We start from the raw sequence: 18,670 nt of genomic DNA on the forward strand, positions 1-18,670 counted from the left end.
CCCTCCGTCCCTCACACCGCCCCCGCCGAGTGACGCGCGGCCCCGCCCGCCCGGGGCTCAGCGCCGGGGACGGCGGCGGCGGCGGAGCGGCGGTACCAGCGCTGCCGGCGGTGCCCGGAGTCCTGCGGCGCAGCTCCGCGGGCGGCAGGTAAGAGGGGGCGGCTGTGCGGGGTCGGGAACGCCCAGGTCCGACCCTGACCCCGCGGGGGAGACACCTCTCAGCACTGGGGAGGGGTCGGTGCCGCCGCTGGCGCCCCGGGGTCTCCGCTGCAGCGAGCGCCCACTTGCCCCCACCCGCGGTCGGGTTGCCGTGTTTTTCTGCACCGCTCCGGGTCACCTTCCCCATGGACGCGGGCAGGCACCCTCAGGATCAGCGGGAGCGGAGACCCGGCCGGGGGAATGCCCATGGAGTGTCACAGGGCTCAGGCAAAGGTGCTGGTGTGCAGCACCCCCGCGGGCGGGGAGTGCTCTCTCCGCGCCCTGAAGGCTGAGGGTGTAGCGTTTACCGTGTCCCCCGTATAGTCATTTTGGGCTAAGATGCCTTTGTGTGCCCCCCTGCCCCAGAAATCGCCCTAACTAAGCACAATATTAATTGCTCAGTTGACACAGAGAACAGCCAACGTTATTTTCCTTTCTATCCTACAGTGAAGTGACAGAGCATCTTTGTCCATTGCAGGTGATTTTAACCAGCGCTGATGTGCCCAGCAGCGTGTGTGTGCATGTTCAGTGTCTTTCCAGGCATCTCCTCTGTCCTTTTCAATAGAAGAGATGTTTGAAAGTATGTCTCAATTTTGTCTCGTTATTTTTGCCTTAGGAGAGCTGGCTAATATGAGAAGACAGTGAGAATTTTTTTTAAGAAAAGACACATATAGGTAAAGTGGGAGAATCACTGAGTCTGTTGTGGTTTTCTCATTTGTTAAACAAATTTATTTACTCTCCCAAAACATATTCTGAGGTTTAATACTTTAATTCTGAGACAATTTTAGGATAACATCTTTATCCTGAAGTTCAGTGTTTTTTGACAGATGCTGTATATCCTCCTTTAAAGTGTAGGGAAGAGAAGGCATAGAGAAGTTAACAGTATGTCCAGGCTCATTCAGCGAAGGGTGGCAAGACAGAAGTGGATTTCTGCATGGTGGCTTAGGCCAGTGAGACAACTGTTAGACAAAATTGCCTTTTTTGGGTGAGTTAATGTTTGTAGAATCCTTTAATGTTTTAAAGCACTCCACTTTCTGGAGGCAAAACGTGAAGCACTGTGAGTGACACCGCAAAAAAAAAAAATTTACCCTCCTTTAATTATCTTCCACAATCTGAGACTTCACAGATCCCTATTAACTGTCTCTGGCTGCCCTAGATATCTCAGGCAGGCTGTATCAGAGTGATCATTAATTAATCCCAGGGAGAAGCACTCATCTGTGCTAGTGAATTAGATCTTCATATTCCAACCTGCCTGCCATCCCGACTAAGCTGCAGGGCTCCAAAGGAAATCTAGAGAGCCTCTGTGCTCATGTGACCTCCTTGATTTCACTATTCTTCCCAGAAAGCACTATTAAATGATTTTTTTTCCCCATCAGGATATATTGCTTGGTTTCTGGAATTTCTCAATAGACGCAGAAATACAATAAATAAAGGACTGAACAGTTAAGATTCTGTTAAGATTCTCTTAGTGATAGGTGGGAGGTAAAAGGGGAGAGGTATACAGACTGGAGAGGAAGAAGGAGAGAAAAGGAGACATCCATTCCTTGGCCATCAATGGAGGGTAGCCCCTTCTGGTACAAAATCTATCCACAAAGAACAGAGCTGAGGTAACCAGTGCTCACGGACATTTTCAGCAAGGCAGTGGGTTCTGTTCACTGTTGTGTGGCTTGCCTTTGAACCAAGGATTCAAACTGTACCTTTGTGTGACTCGATTTTACTCCAGGGCTTGAAATTCAAAATTATTTAAGATGAAAGGGAGAAAATCTTATTAACTAAAATCAATTTTAATCTTCTCATATGCTTGTTCTTTCTTAATCACAAAGGAATGTTAATTTTATTGGTAACACGAAAACATGTTGGTCTGTTACTACATGCAGCCATAGTGGTAAATTAGTAAGCAGAAGGCTCTTACGTACTTATGTTACTCTATAAACTTAATGTTCAGATTCTGAATTTTTATATGTTAGAAAATAGTGTCTGATTAGACAGCTTATTTTTTATTTATTTTTTCAGTATATGTCAGCTTGAATTTGGAAGAAAATAAATCTGCATTTAAAGCCTCGGAGTCATAATTTTCATTTTTTGAAGTTAAGTATCTGAATTTTTTTGCCTTGGTATATCTATCACTTTAAACATTCAAAAATCAAAATGACACATTTAGGAAAAAGAATTAATCTGTAGTTTTTTCCAGTTGTCATCTCCTTTGGAGTTGTGGGATATCATTCTTGAACATTTACTTTTTTATTTATATATTGAAGAGGAAAAACTAGATTTCCTGTTTTTACAGCTCCCAGATTGTATCTTGGCTTTGAATGAACTAGTTCAATTTGTTGAGATGAATAGGAAACTCTGCATTTTCAGAAAAGGCTACTTTTGTCCAAAGCTGATGTGCTTTGCCAGCCTATGGCTCAGCTATTCAGCTGATGACATCTGCCAGTCCAGAACTCTGCCATGCTTTAAAAATCCTGGCACTGATATGTACTGCCTTAATAATTCCTTGTATCATGCTTTCCTTCAGGGTGTCCGTGGCCTCCTATAGCTTGTAATCCTTTTTGGCAAGGGGGAAGGTCTCACAGTTGTTAAATACCAACCTGATGTGAGAAAACAGATGGCTCCAAACAGGAGAGAAACCTCCACAGGATCCAAACCCCAGGAGAGGTATCCCTGGAGTCAGCAATCTGACAAGGAGGTGAGAGGAGAAGAGATTTAATGAAAAGCATCTTAGTGCCAGAAACAAAATTTTAATGTCAGAGACCATTTCTGACAGAGGGTTTTTGCAAAAAAAACATGGTTGCACTGCAGCAGCCTCTGCTTTTGCAGACCCCACTCTTATGTGTGCTCCAGGTTCGTATCTTCTCCTGGGATTCCAAACTACACAAAGTATAACAACAATAATTTCTTCCTTCCCCATACCTATTACAAGAAATGCGTGGATTGAGCCAAGACCAAATGAAAACCAGTTTGAGTTTCAGTGTCTTTACCTCTCTGGACCTTTCAGTGGGATTATACAACAGGCCTCTTTGGAGATCCCTGATACTTTCACCTCCTGTACATTCTCTCCTGAGGCTGTGTTTCCTTTCATCATTTCTCTCCGGCAAGTGAGAGCCTTTCTGTTTAGTGGCCTCTGGTTTCCATGTCAGAACAGCCTCCTGGTCAGCCCCAGCTGATGTTCAGGCTCTCTGGTCAATTAATCTCTTTAGGGACTTCCTCTCTGGAAAGGTACTTTACTCTCAGCTGTATCTTGGGGGATTTCAGTCTAATTAGGAGATAATCAGGGTTTTACAGCCTTTCATCATTATCCCTAGGAATTTCATTCCAGTGATTAAAAAAATGCAGGAGATATCAAGAAAGACATCCCACTTGAAGCAGAGTTCATAGTGTTACAAGATGTAGAATATCAGCATCAAATAGTTTGAAACAGGTATGTTGACAGATTTTATAAATAATCACACACCCTGCTAATACCATACTAATGATACTAAATGATTCACTTGTCTGCAATTCAAAGTGCTGCATTTTTAATATCCTGGCATCGTGGATCTCTATCTGCACTTGTATCCAGTCGCAAGTCCCCTGAGCCAAGTAATTCCTGCTGCTGGAGATACTGTCTAAATACCTTAGATTATATTTACTGTGCAATGCATTAAACAATCCTGATCACTCCCAGGGGAATCTTCCAATTCTCTCTCTGTGTAGTTGTGCTCTCCAGCAACTCCTGGGCTGCAGCCAGGTGTTACTCTGAGAAAGTTCTGATTTGAAGCCCCCTGATATCTTGCTTAAATAAGAACCACAGGATATATCTTGGTCTCAGTATTTTTCAGATAATCCTTTCCAGGCTGGATTTACAGTTGACCATGTTCTCCATTAGGCTGTATGACTGCAACTGCTTCCTCTCTAATTGCAAGTATTTCGATGTGTGTTCTCCTCATTTTGTCTGAGTAAAGCACCGGGGTGCTTGATCTTGCCAGCACAGAGCAGGGCAAGAAAGGCGACTGAGATGGTCAGGGATCTTCTGAGTAGTTAGGAAGGAAAAAGAGCCTGAGGTGGCAACAAGGGTCCTTGTTTTTAATTATTGTAATGGTCAGACAATAGTCCAGCATGCATTAAAACATCCTCTTGAGAGCAGTGTGTGATGGAGGTCACCTGCCAGCCAAGTCTGTAGCAGATGTCCTGCGTCAGCACAAGTGCGTCACACCCACCACTGGTTCTTCATGGCTTTGGAGGCTTCAAGAACAGCAACTGCTGGTGTTTTTTACTTGAACGTACGTGTGTGTATATGCTGTGTAGAAGGTATTTCCTCTGCACTCTGGTAAGGGAGGTGAGGAGCTCAAAACTCCATTTTCATGTACTACATACTTGCTCTGTTGTTACTGTTTTCTAGGCATCTGCTTGGATGCCTAGAGGGGAGGAGACACACTTCCAGTTTGTTGTATGCAGTAAGTTCCTAGTACATCTTCCAATCCCAAATGAGGACAAATTGGGTATTATACCAATAAAAATAGATGCCACACATGATCCCAGCTTAAAGGCACTGCTGTGGAGGCAGTATATTGGTCTAAAATTGGTGAGATTGACTTTGTTCAGCTGTTCCTATGGTATGGTGTAATCCAACAGTGATTTAGTTGATGGGGTAGGCATTACAATCAGCACCTGATGTTTTGAGGTGCAAGATGGCCTGTTTTGGCAAATGCAGAACTGAGGGGTAGAGCAGGGGAAGAGAAAGCGTGTCTCCACCTTATGGTTGAGTTTATTCAAGATTCATATCTAAATGCTTGGTCTGCTTTGAAGATTTCAAACCAACTTCCATTTCCAAGTCATGCTGCTTTGAAAGCCTTGGTTCTCTTTAAAGGCTAATGTGTACATGTCATTCCTTGACATTTTTAGCACTATATAATAAAGAAACAGATATAATCCATGTGGAGGCACTGGAAAGCTTTGTGTCCTTTGTCTCAATTTTTCTTTCTTCTAGCAGTCTGGACAAAAAAGTGGGAAGACAAAGGCAAGACAGCACTTCAGGCTTTTGCTCTAAGAGAAGGTAGACCAGTACAGTTTGAGGATTTAAAAAAAGTTGGTATGTAAGAAATCGATTAGGCATTTCATGTAATATAAAATAAAAATGCTCAGCTATTCTTTTATGGTATCTTCCTGTCTTCAGTAATAAGTGATCTACACAGCAATTATTATTCTGTGACATTTGGAAAAGTTATGGAACAGCAGAGGAAAATAAAAAGAACTGATTCATATAACATATACTCTGTAAAATGTCCTTGACTTTTAAAAAAATCCTTTGAAAATGTCATTCAGAAACAATATAGTGATACTTTGGAATGCCCCTCTCCACTACTTTTTTTTTTTTTTTTTGTATTTTGGCTGTATCTGTAGAATATTGTCAGCAAGCATTTGGTTGTCTTATGGAAGGATGGAAGGGAGAGCAGGGGGCCTGAGCAACCCAGCATGGCCCCAGGAGCCAGCAAGCCCTTAATCCACACCTAAGCAGGTCTAGTCTTGCTGCAGCCTCAGGGATGGTCGACCAGCTGAGTTGGCCAATGCAGATCTGGCTCACAGTGCCATCAGGATAGGTCCAGTAGCAGTGTGGTGCCAGCTGGCACTAATGCCACCTGTCTACAGGCAGGAGCCATGTGCCAGTGATAAATTGGAAGGACTGGGCAAACTTGGGTCTGTCGGTGCTTGTCTGCAGAAGCAGTCTTGGGTCGCTTCCCCACAGTTCCCTTTGCTTTTAGCTTGAGCTTTTAGCACCCTCTGCTCCTGAGGGGAAGGCATGAAGCAGAGGGGGGCTCCATTAGCAAACACCCATAAAGTTTTTGGTGACATGAGTCATCTTACTGTGTTATCCCCTCGACTCATGTGCTCGGTGCCATTCTTTGCTTTTGGCTGTCCAGCTTGAAGTCTGCTCCTGCTCGGATGCACCCCCAGACCATGGTCATTTTTCTTGTCTCTCTCTCCAAGACATGAAAGTGCTTTGAACTCTATAGATTAAGCAGGGAGGGAAAGATAAGTGTGATCTATGAACTTTGCCGTTTGCTTTCTTTTACCTTGCTGGGGTGGCAGAGATGGATGTTTCTCTTTGTGCCTCTTGCTGTTATGCAGATAATGCAGCCTCAAAACAGGCCACTGCCAGGAGAGGTAGTTTTTCCTGCCTTGCTTAGACATTCTTTCCTCTAGAAGGAGCTGCACAGTGAACCTGATGAGGGAATCCATCTGGCTAAAAATAACATTATTTTCTGTGAGATAAATCCCCCTGTCAAGCTCGCCACAAGCTGCACAGACCCTAGTACTGATAGGGAGGGGCTGTTCTTGCCTTACCTTCTAGTATGTCATTCATCCCAGCCTTGAGTATTCGCTAGATTCAAGTAACTGTGCAATCTAGTTTGAGCTATTTCACTGTGAAATAAAGAGAAGACAGGCATCCTCTGTTTCAGCAGGTGAAGATGAATATGTGAAAGACAATATGGAGTCATTTAGGTATTTAAAACAGATCCAAAGCTGTCGAGGGAACCCAACCATTTGGCTCTTTCCCTACATAAGTTCTGAATTAAATGTGTTTTCTTATACAGGTCTTGCACATGTTTTTATTGGGTCTGGGGCTGCATTTCTGCATTAGACCAATGCACTTTGTCATAACACAATTGACTGGTGACAGACAGATCTGTACTGAACAGCTGGATGCATTTAATATCATCTATTTTTCATGTGTACAATCTGCCAGCAGATAACCCCCTTTAAAAATTACTAGGGATTGGAAAAGATCTTTTTGGGTAACATGCATACTCAAAAACATACACACACATGCAGAAAATCAGGGGCAGGCTTGGGTGGAGATAAGATTGGGGGTGCAGCAGTTATGGAGTAAAAGCAGCAAGCAAAGGAAGATCCAGGGCTGGGAAGCTCTCTCTCTTGAGGTGTGTCTCGGGGGTAAATTTCCCTTTATCTTTTTCCCATCCTGCGTAACTCACAGTAGTTCTAAAGCCCAGGTTGTTTTTTGTTTCTGCAGACAACCCCTGCATGATGTGAGTGAAGATACAGTGCCAGTTCTTCTTATGTGTTGTACATTTTATGTGACTATAAAAATAAAAATTGATGTTCCCTGCTGCTTACCGTCTACATTTTTTCCTCTCCTGTCTGCTTTGAGCAGTCATAAAAAGGTTACTTGTGCTGTAGCAGGGATTTAAGATCAAGGATTTTATTAGCTTGCAGGAAGGCTCTTCCTTCCTTTCTACATTCAAACTGGATAATTTCTCTTCTGTTAGCCGTAGGATCAAGCCCTGAAAACCAATGGAAGAAGCTTCCTTTGACCTAAATGGTGCAAGGCCAAGCTTTTAGGCTCCTGTTTTGTGTGTCAAAGACTATTACTGTCATGGGAAGCATAAGTAGCAGTAGCTTTCCTGCATAGTAACAGAAGATTCTGCTTCTAAAAATTCCTCTACAGAGTGTTTTTGCAGAGCTGCCTCCCCAGGGTTCTCCATCTGTTTTTGTATGGAGATTAATAATAAATTGTTTGGCTAATAAACTGCTCCCTGCTATCTCTGAAATGTGACCATTTCTTTCCCTTCCCTCCCATGGACTGTTATTAGATTCCTGTCTGTCCCTGTGCTCCCACATGGGACACATCACTAATACGAGATGCTCAGCAATTGTCATGCTGCAGCTCCACAGCAAGGCTTTTAAGTGGTGCAGATTTTGGTGTGTGGCTGAAAGAACTGGTGCTGTGGACAGCCGTGTAGTGCGAGGGCTGGCCTTGTTCTTAGAGGTTATAAAGAAAAGAAAGAGAGAAAAATTAGGCTTTTAAGTACGCTACTGTGATTTCTGCAAGAGCCCTTTTCTTGTCTGCAGCTACAGAGAAAATATTCCAAGGAAACATAGGACTGGAGCTCGAGTCTGTTTGACTCCCAGCACTGCTGCAGGATGTGGGGCTGCTGGTGGTATTTCAAAGTGCTGTGTTCAGAAGGTCTGGACCAGCTGGCAGAGGGTATTCCAGCTGCTTCATTGGGAAACAGATGAGAAAAAAATAAACATGATGTGAAAACAGGCATAAGATTAAGAAGGATCTTTGTGATCTACCATCTGACTGCTCCCTAATACAAACCAGAGGAATTCACCACACTAACACCTCTTTTGGCCAAGTACAGGTGACCAAACTGCTGCCAAGATAGCCACTCCAGATTCAGAAGTTCCCAGTGATGGTATATCAACCATCGAGTGATGTATATCAAGTGACACCTACCCACTTTGTTAAAACACCTACCTAATGTCTGCCCTGTATTTGTATCTTGCGGCTTTTTATCTTGCTGCATCCTCGCCTGCTGGATCAGAGGGATCTCCTTTATGTTTTTATTTTTGATGTAGACAGATTGACATTAGATTTTACCTTCTTGTGCCTTAAACAGAATAATCTGGGCTCCTTCGCTTCCTTATCCCAAGGGCTCTGACTCAGCCACAGGAACAGTGCTTCTTAGGGGCTTGTCCCCCATTGCCCATTCCCTCTCCTTTTATCAGCAAGACAAGAAACTGAGCTGCCACCCTTTGATCGTCCTGGTTGTAATTCACGGTGGGGGTAGCTGCTGTAGTGGGGGTGGGAATGTCAGGCATAGCAAAATAACTTGGGGATCATAGGCATCTTCTGATCATTAATCATCATTCTGCCTGACTGGTGAGCACAAGAACAGGACACAGATTTCCAGTGCCAGAGATTTCTGTGACACAGTCAAAAGTAACATAACCTTGCTCCTCCTTGCATAGTCAAGGCTGACACAGTCCTTTAGGCTTTGGCACCACACTGAAGACTGACGTCATCATCTGCTGGGAGTTTAAGCAAGGCCACAGCTGGATCAACTTGAAGAAAAAAAGAAGCCCAACCACAAATCTTTGCCTGTAGCTTTGTGTTATTTTTAAATGTTACTTGCAAGTCATCCCTTTCTCAAGTTAGTAGGTACTGAGCATGGAACTACAGCCAGGAACTTTGGGAATCCAATCCCCAATCAACTTCTGCGACTCCAGGCTTTTAGCAGATTATTCCAGCAGTGATGCTTTTGGTTTCTCTGTGTTTCCAGGCCTGTTTTCATCACTTCTGGGAACAGAATCTCACTGTTGCTCCAGGGACTCATTAGGCTCAGTCAGGTGATTTTAGGATTTCATAGATGCAAAACATGAAGTTTTACTGATGATTTTCAGAGAAAAATGTTATATCATATTGTACCTCCTGGATGAATGTACTACAAAGAGTGAGTTTATGCCATAGCATAAATTCATTCCATTTACCGATAAAGGCATTTTTAAAAAAAAACGAAAAAAACCTTACATGAATTTCTGTTTTCCAGTATGTCTGCTAATTCAGGCATACATTTTTGCATGGCACGTGAGATGGTAATCTAAACAGTCTGTTCCCAGCCCTCCTGCAGAGCTAACAAAGACATTCTCTGCCCAGTGATCTAGAAGGAGTCTGATTTCTGGGGTATGCTGAATTTTGGGGTTTTTTTTAATTCCATTTTATGGAAAATTTATTTTCTATAATGTCAAAAAATAATCTGAATTGTTGAGTTCTTCAAAGCCCCATAGAGCCAACTGGTCACATTCTTAGGTGTTAAAGTGATACAATTAGAAGTTTTGTGTGTGGGAGATGTGCGTAAGTGTGAGTGTACGAACCATAAATGATTGATCTAAAGTTCTGCACAAAATTTCAAAACAGACCAGCAAAATCTTAGATCTGTGGGAAGACCAGGACTATATTGCCAAATATAAAAATGCTTGACTTTTTTTATAGCATCTGTTCAAGTAAAACGATTTCCCCAGCATTGTGGGGACTACAAATTATGATAACTGTGTTTCTTAGTTTCCTGTTAAAGAGATGACTCAGTTACTAGGTAGAAGCTTAATTATTGGTCACGTGCATTCTTTTAAATACAAATGTTCAACAGAGCTCTTCAGAGCTGTTAAAGCATTATTCAATGTATTCAGATTTGTACCTAAATACTTCATGAATACTTGACACAGTCAGTTTCCTAAATGTTATGAAATCTGAGAACCATTAATCCTGCGTCTTCCATATTCATGGAGCAGGATTTGTCTGCCTTGATGCATGTTTAATTATGTGGCTTTTACTTAGGCAGCTTTCCCATAGATAACAGTTTCACTTGGTATTACTGTTAATTTTACTTGAATGAGGAGCAAAAAATGGAGCCCTCATATTTGTACAAAGATTTGTGAAGATTTGTGTTGTTTTCCCTGCACAATCAGGAGACTGCTGTGGTTCCCAATTCCCTCCCTAGTAAAGTCATCTTAATAATAATTTTGCTTTAAATCCACTATATGTACTGTATTTTTCCAAGTTTGGCAACACTAAATATTGCTAAATTGTTAAGGTTTGAAACATCATTCATTTTGACATAATTTGATTAATTTTTGTAATATCCTTGCAAATGTCAGTAAATCAGAAGATGCTCAAAATGAGAAAGGCTGGAACCAATATAGCTGTTGTAATACTGGACAAGTGCAGTGTTCCTGTTGCAGTTGTCTCTAATCTGGTCCCTTAAATTGCTTAACTTCTTTTTTAGTCCTTTATTCTCATTTGGACCAAAACTGTTGTCTTTTGTTTGTTTCCAGCATTGCAGAGGAATGTTAAATTCATCCAGCAAACTGTGCTTGTTTACTTCCTTCTTATAAATGTTAATACTGTTTCCTTTTCCAGTAGCTTTGGTTTGTTATATTTAAAATTGGACGCTGAGAATCAAGATTAGATTAGATACCACAAAAATTCTGTGTAGTAGAATTGATGTACAGGACGGTAGGAGAGATCTTCAGATGACATTTAAACCAGTTGGAAGTAACCCTTTTTAGGAAAATACTGCCAATTTTTTTCTGCTTGGTAAGAAAAAGACTCTTTTCAGACTTCTCTCTCATTTTAGGCTGGGAATGGAGTGCATGGATGTCAGCAGTGGGACATTTTACCAAAACAAATCATCCATGGAACCGTTGTCTAATCAATGACTTGTAAGTGCAGGAATTGGTGCTATTAGATTGGAAACAGGTGCTACAAGATGCCAAGTGAAGTGCTTGAGAGCAGCAGCGGGATGGAGGAAACAGTGCAGAAAGACAGCAAGTCTGGAGGCCAGAGCCCTCGCTCTGGCACAATGAAAAGGGCTGTGGCAACCACTGTCACCTTTGATGGGGAAGCCACTATGGACCGGAGGAAAAAGAAGAAAAAAGAGTCCCGTCCTGAGTCAATAATAGTGTATCGATCAGAGAGTGACAATAAGGTGGAAGAAGAACAGGCGGATGAAGAAGGAGGGGAGAGGAGCTCTGAGGAAGGCTCCAAGTTCCTGGGTCAGTCTATGGCAGATGGTATGTATTCCTGGGAACACCCACTTCCCGTAAACTTTTTTTGGTGACAGCTTGCTTTAAGGTCAAATGGAAGTGACAGGGGGACGAACCCTCTCCAACACTGCAGGCAAAGGGAGTTTAAGTTCATACATGAAAATGCTCTGAAACAAAAAGCACTACAGGCTGATTGGGGATATCTCCCACAGTTCTTTGCAGAGTTTGGTTGTTGCCACACTCTTAGTTTTCAATGTGTGTGCTGGTTGGAGTTGATCCAGAAAAATGCTGTGCGTGCTTTAAACAAATGGTTCTGTGATCAAGTCGCTGTCCATGGCTGAACAATTGCCTATTAAGTGAAAGTATGGAAGCAGATGGATTTAGTGGCTCTACCTCTGATAGGGATTTTTACTTATTATCTAGGATTTGCTTTTTGTTTGCATACTCTCAGCATAGCTTCCTCTTGAAGAGTAATTTGGCAAGGTCATCATGGGGCACTTTGGAGCCCCATTTCACTTCTGATGTCTGTCCTGGTCACCCTTGCAGGGAAGAAGGGAAGAATTGTGAAAGGCAAGGCCTATGGCTAATACTTTTGTGAGTCAGCAGTGCAGGCTGAGAGGGGCTTAAATGTGAATGCAAGTTCCTGGTCCATCAGATGCACCAGATTCCCCCTTGATCCCAACCCCTATCCTCATGACTTGTCTGCTACCTTCCTTTTGTGGACCACTTCAAACTGCTCAGCCTGTATTTAAGAGTTTCTTAGTCAAGCTGGTCAGAATTAAAACCGGGAGGAAACATATTTTATCCCCATGGAAGAGTTTATGCCTAGTATCACTACAGGGACCATCCTATACCAATGTCACTTGAAAACTAAGGCAGTCTATTTGTAACTTCAACACATATACCATCACTATCCTGCTTATGGATCTCTTAAAATGCAAATATAATTATATGACAGTTTGTAAGTTTTTTCCAAACATCAAAAATTAATTCGAATTGAGATACAGTGCAAATGTAAAGTGAAATATTAGCTGTTCAGGTATAACTCCATGTGTGGATGTGCTTATTCCAGAATGAGAGTCTCAGTCACATTTATCTAATTCATCCCAAGCATCCATGCTGTTCAGGAATAAATCCATGAGGGAAACAGAGAAAACAGGCATATGATTTTTAGTTCAGTTACTCTGTCTCATCTCATTCTCATATACTGCTACAGCATTTTCCCTTCACATATTGTCTCTAGTGGAGATGTTGGAGTATTCTCCCTTGTGATTTCTATCATCTGGAATTCCTGCCTTCTCCCTCATTAGCTCTTCTTCCATTTCTTTCTACGATAGTTTTTTTCATACTGCATTGCTTCTTGCCTTCCATCTTTTTTTATTTTATTTTAATTATAACTCCATATGCACATATCCAAATTGTCTTTGGGGTGTTTGGGGATTTACACAAAGTACTTCATACAGAAAATAAATCTAATGTAGATGAGTTTATCTGTGTTGTAGGTGTCTGGAACATGCCTTTAGACAGCCGATATGTCACCCTGACTGGAACAATCACCAGGGGAAAGAAGAAGGGTCAGATGGTGGACATCCATGTCACACTGACAGACAAAGAGCTGCAGGAACTGGCTAAGTCAAAGGAACCTCCTAAAGAGGACGTACCCGAGAAGAAGAAGAAATGTGATGTTGGGTTGGACAGAGGACCCCACATTGTCCTCTGGACCATCATCTGCCTCCCCGTCATTTTTGTAGTGTCCTTCGTGGTTTCATTCTACTACGGAACCATTACATGGTACAACATCTTCCTGGTGTACAATGAAGAGAGGACCTTCTGGCACAAAATCACCTTTTGTCCCTTTTTGATTATCTTCTACCCAATTATAATTATGGTTGTTTCTTTTTCCCTAGGCCTGTATTCAGCTGTGGCCCAGGTAGCATGGTCCTTTGGGTACTGGTGGCGTGCTGTCAGGGATATGGAGAAGGGCTTCTGTGGCTGGCTCTGCAGCAAGCTGGGCTTGGAAGATTGTTCTCCATACAGCATTGTTGAGCTGCTAGATTCTGACAATATCTCAGGTAGTCTCTCTGGCAAGAGCTCTGCGCAGGGTGTTGAAACCTCAGCAGTCTGAGCCTTTGTCCTGGATGACTATTTTGGTCATATGCGAGTGGTCTTCACCTGGAAAATAACACACTGATTTTTTTTCAAATATATGTATATATTTAAACACAAGCTTAATGAATAAAATATTGGGCTGGGAGTGCTCTTTAAATATCACAGAATGCAGGAATGCTAGCTTCATGTGCTCTGGGTGGGGAGATCCAAGGATTTGTCATCTCTTGTGGCTAATTACAGCTTCTGGGAACGGTAAGAAAATCCAGGTCTGCAGGGCTCAGGCTGTTTGAGGAGTGGCAGAGATACATGATGCAAAGTCTGCTTCTGTCACGTTAGACTTTGCTTTTCAGAAATAGGGCATAACAGTGACCCACTGACCCAGAAAAGAAGTCTCTGTTCAGGGGATGAACTTCAGGAGGTAGGAATCCATTCAGAGGTGAAGGCTAAATTGCAAAATGTGTGGCGTTCCTGCAGTTTTCCTAGAAAGGGTGCTTTTCCAGTCCTTCCAACAAGTGCAGCTAACTTAGGTAGACTGACTGCTTAGACAATAGTCAGAATTTGACAAACAGACCACTGGAATAGTTATGCCCAGCCTTTCACTGGGAGAGGAAAGCAGAGCTGCCAGCAATGGCCTGTGAGCTCTGTGCTGACCTGAAACACCCCCATCACACAAAGAAAGAGTAGGGCTTGCTTTGTAAGGCAACATGTGGGGACCTGATGAGCCTGTCACCAAGCACCTTGAGGTAGCTGTAGGTGCATAGATGGGTGCTTGGGACACACCTGCATTTGATCTCTTGGTAGGTGCACTGCTAGGAAGGACTGAGCTATGGGAGTCATACACAATGTGCAGTGCAAACAGTTGCATTATAGGGAAGAAACACCTGCTCTGAGGAAGGGTGATCAGTTTGCATCTCACTGCAATGCAGGTGCAGACAGGTAGCATCTGGATTTAGGGAGGTGGAGTTGAAGGTACTTGGGATGGGAAGGTGTCAATGAAACAAGTAATTCTGGTTTTCAAGTTGCTCTTACGGGAGAGCTGTCAGATCTCCCCTTTCAGAATGGGAGCCTTTCAGAGCCTATGTCTATTAGTGCCTCAGATCTGGAAATCTGTGTCCACTTCTCCCCTCCCTCCCTTCCTGGTTAATTATATGGAAGAGCAATGGATCATACATCCTCCTCCCCTCAAGTCTCATTTTCCTAATTAGTTTCCCTTCGTTTGGGACTTTGCATGTCATGGTGGGCTCCCTGACCAGGCTGATGTGGCCACTAGGAACTGGAGAAATTTTAATTGTCTCTTTAAAAAAACAGCTAGCAGAAAAGTTCTTTTTTACTGCATTGACTGTTGGGGTTTGGGCCTATGAAGGACATGAGAAAAAGAGAGTTTTAATGGATTCTGATGGGCACTGAGTTACACATGTGAAACATGATTTATTTTCTGAGTGCTGTAGTTCAGCTGGTGCTGCTAGAAAGTCTGTCTGAGCCCCAACCCAAAGGAGCCCACCATTTGCATGTGTGTAGGTAGGTTAAGTCGTGGTGTGCAATCTGTCAGCTGCACAGTCACTCATGTCTGTGTAGATGTTTCACTTCCCCAGTCTCCCTCCGAGATGGGGAGCTGCTCTAGTTTTAGGATGGTAAAAAGAAGCATTCAGAAGCTGGATTTCACAGAAACTAATGCTTTGGGTTGCATTTTAAGGATGACCTCAAGACTACACTGACTGTCTGTCCTGGTTAGAACATCTGGGAACCAGTGATGTATAAACAAGTCCATCCAATCCTCTAGGCCTGACACTGAGAAATAAGTAGTTCCTGCTGCATCCTTGGTCCCTGAGAGGCATGGTCAAAAGAGCCTCTTAGCACTGGCTGGAGGATTAACAGTGTGAATAGTGTACAAACCCAATATCAAGGGCAGGCTTGGCCCTACACTTTATTGACAAAGCAGAGGTGCTCCCTGGCGCAGGTACAGCCAGGCTGTGTTTGCTTCTTCCTGCTTTCAGTTTTTACTGGTGAACTCTTTCAAGGCAGTGACCAACTTCCCGCAAAAAAAAAAATAAATAAAAAAAACCAGACTCCAACCTGTGAGACAATGTCAGATAGTTCAGTGGGGTTCAAAGAGGCTGACAATTGCCTGGGACTGGTTCAAGCAGTGAAATGCCTTTCACAGGTCTGTCCCGAACAGGCAGGTTGATATACCTCTGAATTAGCTGAGGACAAGTCATGCCAGTGCTGGCAATGTGTAGTGACCCAGTGCATCCACTCTGCTTAATAGTGTTCCACATGGAAATCACAGGCTCCCACATGGCTGGAGGGTGGGAAGAAGTTATTCTTAACAAGCATTAAGGAGAAGGAAGGTCCACTGGCAAGCGTTCTCACACTTTGCCTGAAGGGACATTGCTGGCATGAAAGGAGTGGATTGTGTATCTTGGCCCCCACATGCAGCAAACAAGTTTGAGGAAAGGATGGCTGGCAAGTGTGCATTGCTGCAGAGGGAGAAAACCCAATTCAGCTGTCACTGACAAACAGCAGCTGTTCAAGGCTACATGAAAGGCTGGGGTCAGTTGCACAAAGAGTCTTTAGCTTACAGAGGGCTTGAATGATAAATACTAGCTCATTACAGAATACAGCCATGTGAAATGTCTGCTGAGCTGCAGGATTTGCTTTCAGGATTGCAAATAGCCCGCTGGAGTGGAGAAAAAAACAGATCTATGCCTCTTACTGCTATGTAGACACCAAGGAGTGTCAGAGGAGTCATAGTACCCTCCCTCTGCCATGGCAGCTGTGCTTCTGGGTTTGGAGGTCACCTTTTGGGGGATATACTGGGACAATCCATAGTGTGTTTTCTACTTGTTTATACTTAACCAAGCTTGCCTTGGCTCCTGCTAAAGTCAAGGTGTGCCACTGATTTTGGTGTGGGCTATTTTAAGCTTGGGGTTAGTTCTGGTGCTATTTGTAGAAGTTTAATTCAAACTTTTCCCCAAAACAACTCTGGATAGCTTTCCCTCTTGCCCATTATCCTCTTGTAGCAGTTTGCCTGCTGCAAAATATATAATCATTATCAATTATTGTAATAGAAAAAAGCACAAGTTTTTGTCTTGTTCTACCTGCTCTCAGAAACTCACAAGTCATTTCTGCTTATGTGCCACTGTCCAACTGCAGGGAATTCCAGTTATTCTGATTGTTGAGTGTGTTTCTGGCTGCTCTAGTCTGGATTTTTTTTTAAGTAAAGATAGTGTGTGTTTGCTGATTGTTATTTTTAATTGCATTTCCTTTTCCCATCCTTGCTGGCCTGGGTGGAGAATAAAGATGTATGTGGCTTTACAAGAGTGTTGCTCTCATGCTTCTGCTTGAATTTGTGTTAAAAACAGTGTTGTGGGATGAACACAGTCATTCTATGCTGATAATTGATTATAATTAATTACATTTGAAGATCAACTTTAAAGTGTGTCTGAAATGGGTCTCAGTTCTACCTCTCGTTAACCAGTACTTGTCCAGAATTGTCATAGCTTTTGGTTCTGGGTTCTTAGATTTTATTTCATAGTGCACAAATGAAAATTTTTGATTTAATTTCACTCGTTGGGTGTCTGTTTAGCTTTAGCCACAAGGATCTACAGGGAGAGACACAATTCTATACCAAAACAGGAAGTACTTTTAACTCTACAAATGTGCTCTGTGTGTCTTGGAGCTGCTACTTACAGCTGTGCTGGGTAGATTTTCTTACAAGCCCTGAGTACTTCAGGTGTATCTCTGATCAGCCAAAGGAGAATCCACCAGTTGAGTTCTTCAAGGTGTGAAAATACTAAATGCCACCCTCAGTGCTCTCCCATGCAGTCTGGTTACAGTTCTACCCTCCTGCTAGCACAGGGAGAACACTTATTTGAAATCTTCTTTCTTCTAAGGAGGAGACATGAGTCTTTGCGAAACCCAAATGAAATTCCTAGCTGAGGGCTAGCACAGCTTCAGTGTAACAGTTCTTTGAGCCAAAATGCTACCTGCAGGTGATTTCCTCAAACTGGCAGTGCCATGTCCAATGCAACAGCTGGAAATAGCAAGAAGATGCTTTAGGTTTTATACTTGCTGCAAACACTGCCAAGGGAACAGAATTTCCTGTATGGCAGATGTTGAGGTTTTCCACCTCCAGTGAAGAACACAGTGAAGGACACTTGACTTCCTGGTGTGACAGGATCCACAATTAGTCCCTTGAATTCATCCTTGTAATCCCGCATGACAGTGCTTTGAATACTAAGGCCGGGATCCTGCAATTCCTCCAAGATTATCAGCAGAGGCTGCTCCATGGATCCATGTAACCACCCCCATGGGTACCTTCTAGAAGCTGCAACCACTAGTTATGAAAAGCCACTCCAGTGCTCTTCCACACTGAAGCATGCAATTACACTAGCATTACAGAGAGAGAGTAAGGATGCACAGCCCACATTCCTACACTGCGATGGACACAATTTTGTTCAAAATTTATGCAAGGTCTTTTTATCCCAGGCCATGAATCATCTGTGGGACCAGTGCCCTTCCTGCTTCTTTCCAAACACTTGGCAACGTGGAGGCAGTTGGATTAATATATTTTCGTTTCTGAGTAGATTAGTCCATGCACGTTTTTTCCCTGCATGGAAACGAGAACTCACAAAAAAAAGAGAGAGAGGTTGATGCAAATTCAGGGGGCTAATCCACTTGGAAATACAACTTTTCAATCAATTTGGCGAATTAGAAGGGACATCGTGTTTGCTTGTCTTAACTACTAAAGCATGATTTCTCTCCAACTTAATGATGAGAGAGGGCTTGTGGTTGTGTGTTTGATCCAGGTAAATTGCCAGGGGGTTCAAAAAGCCCCCTAAACATCTTTTCACATAATAGTTGAAGTGTGACTGCATTGCAAACAAGCAGCCCATAGAAACGAGGCTTATGGCTCTCTCGTGTATCCCCCTTGGTCACTGAGTTCCATTAAGTTTAAGTTTTCCTAATTTCATGTCATTACACGGTAGCTGAAGTCTGTCAGAATGCATTAAAATAAAGAGAATGTCTGAGTCAG

At 42.9% G+C, this 18,670-nt stretch overlaps 1 protein-coding gene across 6 annotated transcripts; it reads left to right on the forward strand.

Moving 5' to 3' along the window:
- Positions 1–2: 2 nt before the first annotated feature.
- TMEM169 (transmembrane protein 169) lies at positions 3–16,953 on the forward strand. Of its 6 annotated transcripts, none has more exons than XM_039381222.1 (6): positions 3–148; positions 677–778; positions 2,717–2,887; positions 11,118–11,553; positions 13,029–13,317; positions 13,434–13,598. In XM_039381222.1, exons 4-6 carry the CDS (start codon positions 11,250–11,252, stop codon positions 13,570–13,572), a joined length of 732 nt encoding a protein of 243 aa, XP_039237156.1. In that variant the 5' UTR covers positions 3–148; positions 677–778; positions 2,717–2,887; positions 11,118–11,249; the 3' UTR covers positions 13,573–13,598. The 6 variants fall into 6 exon arrangements, with proteins under 6 accessions (XP_039237156.1, XP_039237155.1, XP_039237154.1 ...); XM_039381221.1 differs by adding an exon at positions 3,504–3,619 and having other exon boundaries at positions 6–148; positions 13,029–16,953; XM_039381220.1 differs by having other exon boundaries at positions 6–148; positions 13,029–16,953.
- The last annotated feature ends 1,717 nt before the right edge of the window (positions 16,954–18,670 follow it).

Source organism: Pipra filicauda, unplaced genomic scaffold (genome assembly GCF_003945595.2).
Source record: "Pipra filicauda isolate LSUMZ 115617 unplaced genomic scaffold, ASM394559v2 scaffold218_size1660888_pilon, whole genome shotgun sequence".
Lineage (NCBI taxonomy): Eukaryota > Metazoa > Chordata > Aves > Passeriformes > Pipridae > Pipra > Pipra filicauda.

What these genes read in the sequence shown, in the direction of transcription:
- TMEM169 (XM_039381221.1), top strand. Translation starts at nt 11,250, where the DNA reads ATGCCAAGTGAAGTGCTTGAGAGCAGCAGCGGGATGGAGGAAACAGTG. An exon ending in GGGTCAGTCTATGGCAGATG is followed by an intron (nt 11,554 to 13,028) that starts GTATGTATTCCT and finishes TCTGTGTTGTAG; the next exon opens with GTGTCTGGAACATGCCTTTA.